The 14276-nt window shown below is 41.4% G+C and overlaps 2 protein-coding genes across 2 annotated transcripts in view; one reads left to right on the top strand and one right to left on the bottom strand.

The window, feature by feature from the left end:
- The window catches only part of c20h8orf33 (chromosome 20 C8orf33 homolog), a 205115-nt gene that overhangs the window by 113855 nt on the left and 76984 nt on the right, over positions 1-14276 (bottom strand). The gene's annotated exons all lie outside the window — the stretch shown is intronic.
- On the top strand, positions 1787-12503 carry rhot2 (ras homolog family member T2). The gene is made up of 19 exons (XM_071926682.2): positions 1787-1961; positions 3028-3086; positions 4138-4219; positions 4431-4474; positions 4937-4990; positions 5133-5185; positions 5564-5672; positions 5851-5952; positions 6086-6184; positions 6284-6392; positions 6498-6618; positions 7507-7591; positions 7817-7962; positions 8111-8211; positions 9058-9188; positions 9393-9473; positions 9574-9696; positions 10486-10688; positions 10881-12503. Exons 1-19 carry the CDS (start codon positions 1925-1927, stop codon positions 10996-10998), a joined length of 1857 nt encoding a protein of 618 aa, XP_071782783.1. The 5' UTR covers positions 1787-1924; the 3' UTR covers positions 10999-12503.

The raw sequence follows: 14276 nt of genomic DNA on the forward strand, positions 1-14276 counted from the left end.
CAAATCTATTGGGCTGCCAGCCTTGCACAGTAATGAAGACACTGGCATAAGACAATGTGATAAGCAGATAAACATCCTAAAGTAACAGCTGGCAACACACTGAGAGCTTAAATTGTGTTTCTCATGTATCCACTTCTGAGAATGATGTAATTATTATGTAATTACTGTTTTGTTTTTTACTTACTGCTCATGCATGTTATTTATCTGCAAGCTAAAATGCACTTTCATCATCTTCTCTACTTAAAAAAAACAAAAAACAGACTGTAATAAACTTGTAATTACTAAACCATAAATTAAATGCTTACAAACTATGAATAATTATAAAATAACAACTCAATAACGAGATTGTAATGAACTCATAAACAAAACACATACTACTACAAAACAATTATAAATAAATACAACAAAAATAAAACTATAACTCAACAACAAAACTGTACTAAACTGCTAATAGACAGAGAAAAACACCTTACTCCACAACAAAAGTAAATACTAAACAATTAGAAATAAATGCAACAAAATAAAACTTTAACTCAGTGACAGAACTGTAATAAACTGCTAATGAAAAACCCTCATCACCCCTCAGTTGTGACAGAACATCACCAGAGAAATGGCAAACTACATAAATATCAGATTTCTGTAATTCCTTACAGTAACTTCTGGGCATGTTGTCACTGCCTTAATAGAAGCTGCATGCTGCAATATTCTTTTTATAGAAGAAAAAACTGGAATAAACTTGTTTAATGGAGAGGTACTGTACAAGTGAGGCATGACTGTTATTTTTCATATCATTTCAGGTCATTCCCCTGAAAATAATAAAATTGGGAGAGGAGCATCCTACCAGTTCAGTCATCATGTATCATTAATAGTGTGTTGATCAACTACTCAAGGTTTTTGAGTTGGGCAACTACATTGCAACTAGTTCAGCTGGTTTACGTATCGTATGAAAGGGCAATCTGTCCATTATCTTTACCTTTAAACAAGAAAAGGGTAAAACAATGGGTAGTACCACCATATAGCTTTTTGAGTTTGCCTTAGTCTTGATACTGAGACAGGAAGCAAAGGTAATTCAAGTATTCTGGTTTTAATTCCACCTGTAGACTTTCAGAAGTGTAGATAAGGTAGATGGTAATTCTGACCTCTAATGGCGATATCATGCAGACAGACACTACATACAAATGAAATGTATACTGCAGAAATATAAAAGGTTTCAAAGGATTCATTCATGGTAAATCCATATGCAATATCTCTGTGTGTCCATGTGTACTTCACAGTGAGATAAACAGTGTTTCTACACTCAGAGTAGAAGGAAATGTTGACCTCTATAGGCCTATCTTAAAGGTGCAGGCAGTGGACTTTTTGATCACACAGCATATTAGAAGATGCTGTTTGTGTTGACAGAAGGAAATAATAATAATCACCACATGGCTGTCGACAAGAGAGAGGTTTCTATTAGATTTATATAGGTACCAGACCTGGAAATGAGACAGCTCTCTACCTCATATCTATCCTTTATCCAGATGGCAACATTTCCATATAAAACAATCTTCCTTAATCCATTAGTGTTTACTTGAGGGCTGCCAAAGATGAAACTGAAAGTAATTACAATGTTTTATTGAAATAAGATGTATACCTTGCCTTAGTTTATGGTGAAGGTTTAACCAAAGTTATTGAGTATAAGTTATTTATTAACGCAGCCAACAGGGGGCGCTAGTTACCCAACCAGCCAGTGGAGTAATGTGCTGTTTTGTCCAGCAGAGGGCGAGTTTTCCCAGTCTGTGAACCGGAACGATATGGTTTCACCTTGGATGCTAGCGTTGTGGAGGGGCTCACATTTGGTGTTAGAAATTTGACTTTCAAATGAAAGTTAAATCGTATTTTAAGACCACAGCGTGTCTATCTGTTCCGCAAAAAGAGAAGAAATATGAAACGAGACGTCAGGATACTGTTACTGGGGGAGCGTAAGTCTTTCATACTGACATGCCAATGAGGCGCAGCTAAACACAAGCTAACGTGCTAGCATTAGTTAGCTAGCGGATGTAGCTAGACTTCTACTAACTTGTTAACTTATCTCAACTACTTATGGTGACTTGTAGCGACAGCTGTGGAAAATAGAAAATTAGTCTCCCAGCACTAACTGTGTAATATCAGATAAAGTTAGTTTGGTTTACTAAAATTGCCATTGCTAGCAAACGCGGTACTTGTGCCAAATTATGTCCTGGAAGCATACCAGGACCAGCTAGCTTGAGTAAGATAGCCAAATAAATTATGCTTGGTGATAAAGTAACGTTGAGTAGTTTGTAAACATGTTGTTGCCTCATCGGATTGACAGTTAAATTACACACGCATCATCACTGACAGGTTTCTAACAGCTGTCTATTAGCTAGCAGCTAGCAGCTGCATTATGTTGACATGAATGTAAGAATAGCTGTCAGATTGTCAGCCTCCTGTTTGTTCAGCTTTTCTTTAGTTTGCTCTATGGTTTTGCACCCGCATTGTGAGCTAAATTATGCTAACCATTCATGTCACCATGAATGAAACATTTTCAATTAGCTCATATTGGAGAGAGGAATAGAAGAGGATGGCACGGACCGAGGCTAGTTCTCAGTCACCCACTTGATTTAGCCAATATAGCCTAAGTAATGCAGTAATTACATTTCTCCTTAATACAACAGAAATAGCCTGCAAAACAATGGTAAAAATAGTGTTTGCTTTGTGCCATGTTAATCAGCACCACATGACTCCATATCAGGGCGTGTGTGGGCATAATCAAATAAAGCCTAATCAACCAGTGCATGTAGTTTTGAGGTCGGGCAAAGCACACACTGGCAAAATATTCCCCTACAATAAACTGAATCACACTACAAAAGCCAAACCCTGGGGTAGTTCAGTTGAAGAACAAATCCAATAAGTCCACCTCAGTCTGCTTATGTTGAGGTGAGGGGTCTGTCTCTCCCTACCAGCTGGAGTGACCCTTTGCTTAAGTCTTTCTCTGTCTCATCCTCTTCATATTGTCTGCCCTAACAGCCAAGGTGGGGAAGACGTCACTCATCATGTCTTTGGTTGGAGAGGAGTTTCCAGAACATGTAAGTGTCTGTACAGCGCTGCAGCACCACTGTGTTTACTTCCTAGAGGACACTGCCTCCCTGAAAGTTTGAGGATTGTCTAGAGTAGCTGAGCAACTGCTGCTTACTGTGTTGACCACTCAGAGAATTACTAATCATTGCTACATTCATTCCTTTCTAGCACACAGTTGAATGGTTCCTTTTTGTGCGGTCCCCGAAAACACATTGTAGCTCTGTAGTCTTTAGTGTAGGCAAGATAATAAAATTCACCCAAGCCTATGTAAGTGTTAAGGAAAAGGTGGTGCCATTTTTCTTTGCAGCTTACTTTGCATATGGATAAGACAACAGCTATAGTTTAAGCTCTCAATGTCTCAGTGATGGTCTGCTGAAAATTTTCCTCCATAAATAGTCTGTATTAGCGTTGGGCCCTTTTTTCCTCCCTCTCAAGTTCTGTTTTATGTTTTACCATTTTTTACTTTTGGTGTTATTGGTTGTTTTGGAGATTGGGCTTTCTGTTTATTTTACCTATCATCAGTGAATGTGTTGGTTAACTACAGTATATCGCAAAAAGTGACGTTTTAATTTTCTTTGACGTTCAAGTTGGATTTGGACCACCATGGTCATTGCAGAATACTGATGCCAGTTCAGGGTATCATGGCAAAATATCCAAAACAGTTGTCCTGTTCTGAGTTTGCCAGACTTCATTGTCTCACGACAAACCCATGTGTTTTTTCTGACAGACACCTACAGGCAAATGTTTATGATCGTAGTTACACAATAGAATGATATTGCTGTAAGTGCCATGCAATTTGTTTTTATACATATACTGTATTCATGGTATTAAGTACTCATCAAAATTTTACACTGTTCTTGCAGCAATTCCCACCAAAACTGACAATTCCCTGGCATTCTAGGTTATGCCTTAATTTTGTTTTTAAACTCAAATTCTGCCATTCCATCTGCACTTCCTGTAAGATATTAAATGTGGGTTTGTGTTCCTGGCAGCTCCAGTCTAATGAACTTTTAATTGAAAGTTCTTCTCAAACAGCATTTGGTTTTTGATCTCCCACAGGTTCCCCTCAGAGCTGAAGAGATCACCATCCCCGCTGATGTCACCCCAGAGAAGGTGCCCACACACATAGTGGACTATTCAGGTGACGTGTCCTGAAGGCTAATACACAGCAACTCCATCAGTATTCAGTCCTCTGATTGATGTGTGTGTGTGTGTGTATGTTGCACATTTGGACGTGAGCTATAACAGTTTGTGAGTTTGTTGAAGCTACGTGTCAGGGATGAGACACGGTGCATGTGGGTCTGTATGGCACGACTTGCAGGATTAATTATGTTTATCCTTAACCCCAACAGAGACTGAGCAGACTGATGAAGTCCTGAAAGACGAGATCATCAAGGTATGTATACCACCCAGCACTAGTAAACATACTAAATGTCACACTTTAAAACGATATGAGAGCATTGAAAGATGGTGAGAAAAATTAAAACCAGATGCAGCCAGGGGTTAAATTGGGCCTGAACGATCTGGAACAGAGTTTGTTGAGTTTGTCTACCTTACCAGCCACTTTGGTGTGGAGGTCTTTTTGGTTTTCTCTAAAAACCTACTTGGCTGGTAAAATAATGTTTGTTGTAAGTTAATTTTGGAATTCACTGTAGACAAAAAAAGTTACTTTCTTTCTGTGATTGTAAGTTTGTTTTTTTCTGCAGATATCTTGAAGTGGAGCTATTGTTGTTTCTTTAGTGTTCAGAGAACTGTAATGCATGCTAGGGGTTTCATTAAAAGGGGTTGAATGGAGTCTGTTAACTCTGTGTGCTTCGTATGAAGTCCTTGCCAACTGTCCTTTCTCCAACCCACACAGGCCAATGTGGTGTGCGTAGTGTATGATGTCACCAACGAGGACACGATAGACAAGGTAGGAATCTCCTGCTTCTTTACACTGTCGAACAGATTCAGTCCATATACTGTAGCAAGTACACCACATTTAATCAATACATTATAAAGGTAAGACTACAAACAAATTACACTCTTGTCATAAGTTGCCCCTTGTCTTTCAGATCAAAACTAAATGGATACCTTTAGTAAATGGAGAAGCCGAGAAGGGGAACAAGTATGTATCAGCTGTTGATTCCACAAAATCTTATGGTGGGTGTGTGCTGCCTGGGCTGCGCTGTTGTCTAGGCGCTGTGCCATTGACCTTTGCACTACTTGCTATTGGCTGCGTGCAATGTTGGAAATCTAGGAATTTAAGCATATTCTACTGTTGCACTAAGTCGCCCTGGATAAGGGCATCAGGTAAACAAAAACAGATAAATAGAAAATATTGTCACAACCTCAGTGCTTTCTAGATGCTCAGGTGAAGTGCAGGGGTACGCATGACTGGAGTGAATGAAACTATGTTGACTTTAAGCACCTAAAAATGTGTGTCTGCATGCAGTGCTTGTGTGTTTATTCAGTTATTTTATATTGTCTCCCTTTGTTGTATCAGGGTTCCCATCATCCTAGTGGGAAACAAGTCAGATCTGCGCTCTGGGAGCTCAATGGAAACCATCCTACCCATCATGAACCAGTTCTCTGAGATCGAGACATGTGTCGAGGTGAAGCCTCCCTCTCACTCAGGCCTGCACACACTTGCTAGCCTTCCCTCTGACACACAAACATGGTTGCCTGGTTGCACACAAATAATTACAAACACACACTACACTGTGCATGCCTATTAGTTTGCCAAGATAATTGTAAAACTGAAATACTCTTTTTGCTGTTTTCCCTTTCAAGTGTTCTGCGAAGAACCTCAAAAACATTTCAGAGCTGTTTTACTACGCCCAGAAGGCAGTTCTCCACCCCACCGCCCCTCTTTATGACCCTGAGGACAAACAGGTCAGACATTTTTAGAGATGGGAGGCCATTTGGGGGCAGCTCATCTTTCAGTTTGTTCCGACCCACTCTTGTACAGATACGAATGATTGGTGGATTGCATCATTCCTTCTTTGTCCTCTGATGTGTTCTCCAGCTGAAGCCCCCGTGTGTCCGAGCCCTCAGCCGGATCTTCTGCATTTCCGACCAGGACAACGACCGTATCCTCAGTGATGCTGAACTCAACTGCTTTCAGGTACCGGTCAAAAACACTTAACTAATCACGTGTTTGCTCAGCTGTTCATTGTATGAAAGAGTGAGTGTTTTCTATTAAGAATCCATCTGTTTTGTATAGAAATCTTGTTTTGGGAACCCTCTGGCACCTCAAGCCTTAGAAGATGTGAAGACAGTAGTGTGGAAGAACACCAGCGACGGAGTGCAGGACAACGGCCTGACCCTCAATGGTAAAACTCAGCCAGGAACAAGAACATGCAAATTTAAAACTGTTTTTGGAATGCCACACTAAACTAATAGTTGGCTACTCTGTCTCTTTTGTGTTTTTTTCTCAGGTTTCTTGTTCCTTAATACATTATTTATCCAGAGGGGCCGACATGAAACCACATGGACGATCCTCAGGAAGTTTGGTTATGACGATACCCTGGAGCTGACAGATGACTACCTTTACCCACAGTATGTCCAGTGCTCTGTCTGCTGAACTGAGACATATTAGTAGGGTTGCAAAATTTTGGGAATATTCAGAGGTGGAAACTTTCTATGGGAATTAACAAGAATGTATGGTAATTAACGGGAATAATAGGGAAATTTGGCTGGGTTATTTGCACAGGCTGTATTTACCATGTCATTTGCAGGGAGAAATATAAACATTTTGCTTTGTCTTAAGCAGACATAAATGCAAACCCTTCTAGCAGAAATCAAAAATTGACAATTTAGCAATGAACTTTAATTAAATGAGTTGACTGTTTACATGCGATTCTTTCATTGAACAACAAGAAAACAGGAATGTTGAATAATGTGTTCCCTACTTTCCTCTCCCAAAAAAGACCTGTACATGTGATGAAAGATTGCACTGCACATGATGGAGGAATGCACAGTGCATGCAGAGGGCTGCAATTCAACTGAATTCCCAGTCAAATTTCTTAAATGGGGAAGTTTTAACCACAACATCTAGAATTTAATATTTTCCAAATACATGAAAGCTCACTATTTTCTATTGAACTTGGGTAGAATTTACAAAATTTCCAAGCTTAACTTCCCATGGAAATTTTCCAGAAAGTTTCTGTGAATTTACCAGAAAGTTTCCAACCCTTTGCAACCCTATACATTATTTCAGTAGGTTCTGTTGGAACAGTTGGGAGTACAAAGATAAAGATCCTGACGCTGCATTATTTATAGTTATCTATTTCAGACTTGGCTTGTCTCTCCTGCATGTACACGTGGCTCTGTGTGTGTGTGTGTGTGTTTTGTGTGTGTGTGTTTTGTGTGTGTGTTTGTGTTTCTACAGACCAATCAGGTATGCCCAGTTATTTAAATGTCTAATTGTTGTTTTTATGTTGTCAGACTACGGGTTCCTGTGGGCTGCAGCACAGAGCTCAACCATTTAGGTCACCAGTTCCTCCAGCGGCTGTTTGAGAAGTACGACGAAGTGAGTAGCAGTGAGTAAATACGACTTTGTATTGAATATATGCAAATATATTCAATACAAATAAAGAGGGCGCAAATGAAGAGGAATTTGAAAATAAGTTTCTTCTAGCCAAGTACTTGAATTGTCTGCAATTTACCATAGAGGTTTTCAGTGTTATTGTTACGCTACTTGTTCCATAGAGAAGGGTTTCCTTGTTTTGAAGAAGTTGCCTGTGTTCCCTCCCAGGATAAGGACTCCGCTCTGTCCCCCTCAGAGCTGAAGAATCTGTTTTGCGCATTTCCCTACATGCCGTGGGGCGCAGAGGTTTATACGGCTGTCCCAACCACAGACGAGGGCTACATCTCTTACCGAGGCTACCTTTGTCAATGGACGCAAGTATCTTAGTCGATTGTTAATGTTTCTGTATGTTTGCAAGCATGCGTTGGTTTTACACTTTTTGTGCACCATTTTATTGGAGTGTTTTATTCCTTAGTCTGCACTGCTGAAAGCTCACATGTATGTCCATGCCTTCATATGCAGGCTTTCTGCATACCTTGACATCCACCGTTGCCTGGAGTACCTAGGATACCTAGGCTACCCTATCCTCACTGAGCAGGAGTCACAGACTGCAGCAGTCACAGGTGTGTGTGTATTTGTGCCTGCCCATGTGTAGGGATGAAGGTGGATGGACGTCAGCCGGTTGTAGCTCATGTCAACAAGCAGCTAAATTAGAAGGAAGGAAGTCTCCCGAGGACGATGGATACGTCTTCCTTAGAATCAATAATCCCGGTCTCATAGTTAAACTCTCTTGTGTAGGAGGATTACTCGTCTAATCTGGTCCATTATAGGCCTATAGATTTGCATGTATGTCCTCTGAGGTAGGAGTGACACGTGAACGAATGGTAGACTTGGAATTGGGAGTGTTGTGGAAGGTACGAGTGTGTGTGCATGTATGCATTGCATGGTATGAAATGTCCTTTGTTACCTGCTAACATTAACTAAAAGCATAGTGATTAAGATAGTCAGTTATTGTCTGAGAGCTGATATGAGGAGGTATGTCTTGTGTATGTGTAGTTGTAGTCGTGTATCTGTGCGTATACCTGTGTGAGAACTAGTGTGAGTCTGAGGACGGTATCTCTGCAAACTAGGGCAGGATTAGAGAGCGTGATGTAATAAGTCTCACTGGCACTAATCACACAAATTCTGTCTTTGCCTCGGAGGTGAGCACCTTTAGTTGACCCTACTATAAATGTGTGAGAGGCCAGAAAGCCCTGCAACACAGTCACACCTTTTAACAAGTGTTGTGGGGACTGGCTGTTGGCCACCAGCTGGCTTTAGCATGTGATTTGTTACAGTGCTTTACACTGTTATTAATCAGTACTTGTTTTTATTTGTTTTGCTACATTTCTTTGTTCTTTTCTCTCTGTTACTGTCTGTTTATGCATCGTGTTTATTTTGTGTGCGTGTGTGCTTGTTTGTGTGTGCAGTGACACGGGAGAAAGAGGTGGACCTGGAGAAGGGCCAGACCCAGCGCTCAGTGTTTCTCTGCAAGGTGATCGGACCACGGGGGACGGGCAAAACGGCCTTTCTCCAGGCTTTTGTGGGCCGCAGCGTTGTGGTACGACACCATCTGTTAGTCTGGGACTGAACATGTCAAGCGTTGTGGTATTAAACTGTTACAGATTACTGTTACAGATAGCATCAGGCTTTTTGCCTCCAAGTGACATCTAATCACTTGAGCTAATTAAAAAAAACTGTCAGTATCTCCACCATCAACACTAATGACAGTGAGGTGTGACTGTTTTTTCTCTGTTTTCTCCAGAGTAAAGGAAATTCCAGCAGTGCCTTTTCCCCCTATACCATAAACACTGTCCAAGTCAGCAACCAGGAGAAGTATCTTATCGTAAGTAGCTCCCTCCCTGACCTCAACACCGGACCTTTGTTTTGATCATTATTACAGTAAAACGAAGCCTCACCGCCACACTCTTCTCTTCCCTCCACAGCTCTATGAGGTGGATGTGGAGACGGAGGTCCTGAAGGCATCAGACGCCTCCTGTGATGTCGCGTGTCTCATGTACGACACCAGTGACCCACACTCCTTCGACTACTGTGCCAGTATATACAAGGTCGGTAACTGGTGCTGTGTGCACAAAGTCAGCGTGGCTGGAGATATCAGGGCTTGTTTTCTTCCCTTCAGAAGAAGCCATTTATTCTTGCACAGCATGAAAATTGCCCGAGCTAGATAATCCAACACGGTAAACACAAAGCCTCAATTTGGTTTTGTCAAAGTTTCTGTTTTATAGTCATTTCAGTGTTGAGTGTTTCCATATCAGCGCTGCGTTACGTTACACTCTGCTTACTGTCAATCACCTGACACCCACAGTTAGAAATGGGAGTCTGCGCCAGGAAATAATCCTTAAACATGTCGTCTTACAAACTTTGTTGTCAAATTCATGTCTTCTTATTTAGGGTGTTTTAGTTAGTCGGGACAGCAGTTAATTTCAAGTTAGGTTTGACACCGTGAAATGTGTATTTTAAAAAATGGCACCCTGATGAAACAGAAGGGTTGTGCGACAGATCTTTTTTTTTTTTTTTTTTTTTTTTTGCCTATCACAAGTCTGCACCATGCTGTGTGTGTGTGTTCTCTTTACCTCTAAACTTGAAAAAAGTAAATGTTAAAAAATTGAATTACATACAGCTTACATTTCAAAATGATTGGAGGAAATGTAAACTAGACCTAGACAGAAGTAAATGGGCTTTAACTCTAAATGACAAGCAATTTCCTTCAAAGATATCCTCACTGGGTTTCGCACAGTGGCAGACCTCATCCCATAGATGATAACCGTAACCTAGATTTTCTTCCGTTTCTCTCTCAGCTGAATTTCTCCACTCTTTTATCATGTGTCTTTTCTTAGCAACACTACATGGAGAGCAACATCCCATGTGTGTTGGTGGCTTCCAAGGCGGACCTTCCTGAGGTGAAGCAGCTCCATGGCATGACCCCGGCTGAGTTCTGTTACAAGCACCGGCTGCCTCCTCCGCTGCCCTTCTCCAGCCTCTCCCTCGACTCCACCAGCAAGAACATCTACACCAAGCTTGCCTGGGCAGCAATGTACCCGTACGTTCTGGTTTGACAACTACTATTTTTTGCTAAAATCGAGCGTCCTTGAAAACCTGGAAAATTTAAAGATGAGTTTTCCAGTCCTAGGAAACTTATGGGTTGAGAAACTATAAATTGATTGCGCTAAAAGTAGCTACTGTGTGCTGTTTTTATGTGCCTGTCTCTTCATGATTTTTCTCCCCTCCCCAGACACCTGAACGGTTCAGACATGAGCAACACGTCATTCTGGCTGAGAGTGGCGTTGGGCTCGGCTGTGGTCGCAGTCCTGGGCTTCGCCCTCTACAGAGCCTTTGCCAGACAGAAATGACCGACCACCAACTGACCAGAGACCACACTTCTCTTTTTCCTCAAACCCACCCTGCAGCCTTCAAGACCAAACCTCCAGGACCGGCTCCAGACCCACCACAGTCTGCACTAGACAGCCTCCATATCACTTTATTATTTACCCCAAAGACTCCCGGTCTGCCCTCCAGCGTCCTCAGTTCCTTCTCGGCTTCTTCACCTTATCCGACTCACTTGATGGTAATAATCTGAAGGCAATTGGAAGCTAGTGATCATATATTCCCCTTTCCGCCCCGCCCAGCTTGCTCTGCCTTACACTGTCTAACCGGGCTAAGCAGGAGTTAGCCTCCCTGCGCTCGGTGCATTGATTGAAGAGCTGCTGCTGTTGATGTCCGAACGGGTGCTTTATCAAAGGGGAGGAAATGCAGGAAGACACTGTGTCAAGCCCATTGCTTTTCCCTCATTTATCTGTCAAGTATTCATAGTAAGATTGGAGAGAAGTTTTTTTTTTTTCTATATGCAGTCTTTCCTAAGCGAAATGGGAAAAATGCCAAATTATGAATGGAGGATCATACCGAACCATAGACTCGTCAGCAACCAAAGGGCAGCATGAAATATTTTTAACGGTCCATATTCCATATTGGTTGGGGAAGTGACTAAAGACGGGGCATCACTGTTGTTCAGGCCCGAGCCTCAGAGGGCACCAGGCACACACTCCAACAGCAAAGTCCACCAGCAGACATCTTGAGTGGCCACTGCCGAACAACTTGCTGGAACTCCTCAGCGAACAAGACTGTCTTCCCTTTGACCAAGCCACCGCAGATGAGATTAGGTGTTCAGATCTGAATTGCCAAATACTCGAGCATCTTGCAGCAAAGAATAGCCGTAGCCTGTTGTTTGCCCCTTAGGGCATACTATCACGCCTATGAATGAAGCATTTTAAGAAGCTAGAATCTGATCGATTATATAGTTTTTAGCAGTTTGTCCCCCAATGATCTGCCGTGTTGGTGGCTTGTCAGGGAGAAATGTATTTCCTTGCATGAAGAAAAAATGCTCTTTTGTATTTGAAAGATGAAAGGTGCATAGGTTTTTATAATGCAAGAAGAAAAACTAGAAAAATATTTTCTCATATCAAAACTAAGTCTTGTCCTGGGCAGGCAAACCTTAAAAATGACAAAATGCTGAAGAAATATCTGCTCCCATTTTATCTCTGCTTTACCTGAATTTACCTTCTGACATTGAATTGGAATTGATCAATATATTCATTTCAATGAAATCCAAAAATGGTTGTTGGTCTGTGCTATTTTTATGTTCATACACCTGCCTGTGTGCAGACACTTTGATCTCATTAACCTGCCCTTGTATTCCTTTATTTCCAACATGGGACAATCATTTATTTCTTTGGTTATTTCAGCTGGGGACCTGCTGTTTCACAGGATAAACTTCTGTGACTTATAAACTGTGGCTATTGCTGACTGAAAGTGAACTGAACTAGATGCTTACTTAATAAAACACAGACCAGACCAGTGACTTTTTGGCCGGAAGATTGTATGTGCGTAAGGATGTTGTGGATGCTGTGTTTTGTGTTGATATGTTGGAGGACAATTGGTGAATTTATTCATCTCCCTCTTGCTTCATCCATCAAATTTAAAATGAATGACTTGTTATGACTGAATTCTGTCCTGTCAGTAATGGTCCGCATTTATATCCAGGTATCGCACTTCAGAGGCCTGATCACACACGTTTTACTTTATTTATTCTAGCTTGTGGTATATTCAGAATGCTTGTTACAAGTAAGACATTAGTGCTTAAAAAAATGTTAGTGTTACTAACAGAAACCTGTGTGATTGGAGTGTAATTAATGTTGCAACTACAGTATATGAAATTCGCTGAATACAAAACCACATTTGCTGCGAATGGTAATGCGTTCTACAGTGTAATTGATGTGGAGATTGTGCTATGCTGGCAAATTGCATAAATTTGTTAAGCAAATGTTGCACTAGTCTATGTTGGTGCAACACCAGTTACTATCCTTTTGCACGGGTGTTTTAAAATAATCAAACTGTGACCTTAATTATTAGTGTAACACACTTTAGAGTCTGCATGCTCTACCTTGATCAACAAGAAGCTAGTTACAATGCTAATTTAATGACAGCTATTTTTTAAGGATGATAGGTGAATGACTGTAGAGAAGATAATTTGCGTATAATCTTTACTTTCATCAGTTAGACTACATTCTGTCTCTCGCTGCCGTCTCAGCCGAGTGGAACCAGGAGGGAAAGTCTGTTCCTGAAAGCCGCCACAAGATGGAAGTGTTGCACCTCAGGTAAGAGAAAGGAGGCAGGACAGTAAGCGTTGGGTGTGTCTTACAACTCGTACTGTCCAATACTATGTAGGCACTGAGTAAAGTAGCTTTCAGCATTTTGTTTTAATTTGGGTTTAAAATCAGTATAATTCTAGAAAAATGAACCAATTGCAGATTGCTTCCTCTTGATATTAATGAAACATGTTGTATTGAGGTTATTGCGCTTGTGAAGCAACATGCCCAAGTTCATAGTTCTTTACAGAGAGCTATGTCAGCACCAAGAGCTTTGTGTCAGTATGCAAGCTGTTGCTGCCCCGCCCTTTCCACTCAACACAAGGGAATTAATTTGTGATCCTCTAATTGATCCCTGAGGGGACTTTCTCTCCTTTTGCCCCCTCTCCACAGGGAGGTCAGGGGTCAGGCTTGGCCACAGGAAAGCGACCCTGCAGCTAGCCAGAATTGAGGGTCTCTTGCTCAAGGACACTTCAGCAGGGCAGATGCTTGCTGCCCCATGAGGGACTTGAACCTGGGCCTTCCAGTTGCTCTGAGCGAAGAGGGCTTTCAAAGGTGCCACTTCACAGAATCAGAGGCCTCTGCAAACATATTTTATGAGTTTACTCCCAAAGAACAGACAGAACTTGTAGTGTGCATATGTGCTATAAAGCCCTTGAATGCCCCTAAAATTAGTTGTTTAAGTATTTATCACGTCATGAAGTGAGAATGCTTGCATCTAGTTATTTTATAACCTGGTGTCTAATCGCTCACTACTTTCCATATGGCACCTGGCGCCAGCACTATCAGTGGGATCACACACTAACAGCCATGCAAAGCAAAATTTGTCACCGCTTTTTTTCCATTAAGAATACTCCACTGCTGGAGACTGCCATGTTTTAACTTTACCGAAATGACACCAGCTTTGTGTTGCATGTACACATCTGTCTCTCAGCGACATAGGCCTACATCTATATCATTGGCGCTTCCATATTAGGCGTTTTGTC

Source organism: Centroberyx gerrardi, chromosome 20 (genome assembly GCF_048128805.1).
Source record: "Centroberyx gerrardi isolate f3 chromosome 20, fCenGer3.hap1.cur.20231027, whole genome shotgun sequence".
Classification (NCBI taxonomy): domain Eukaryota; kingdom Metazoa; phylum Chordata; class Actinopteri; order Beryciformes; family Berycidae; genus Centroberyx; species Centroberyx gerrardi.

Excerpts from the sequence above, each read along its gene's own strand:
- rhot2 (XM_071926682.2), top strand. The coding sequence starts at position 1,925 with ATGAAACGAGACGTCAGGATACTGTTACTGGGGGAGC. Across the intron at positions 4,991-5,132 it reads ACGAGGACACGATAGACAAG|ATCAAAACTAAATGGATACC; the intron begins GTAGGAATCTCC and ends CTTGTCTTTCAG. Across the intron at positions 8,212-9,057 it reads ACAGACTGCAGCAGTCACAG|TGACACGGGAGAAAGAGGTG; the intron begins GTGTGTGTGTAT and ends TTGTGTGTGCAG.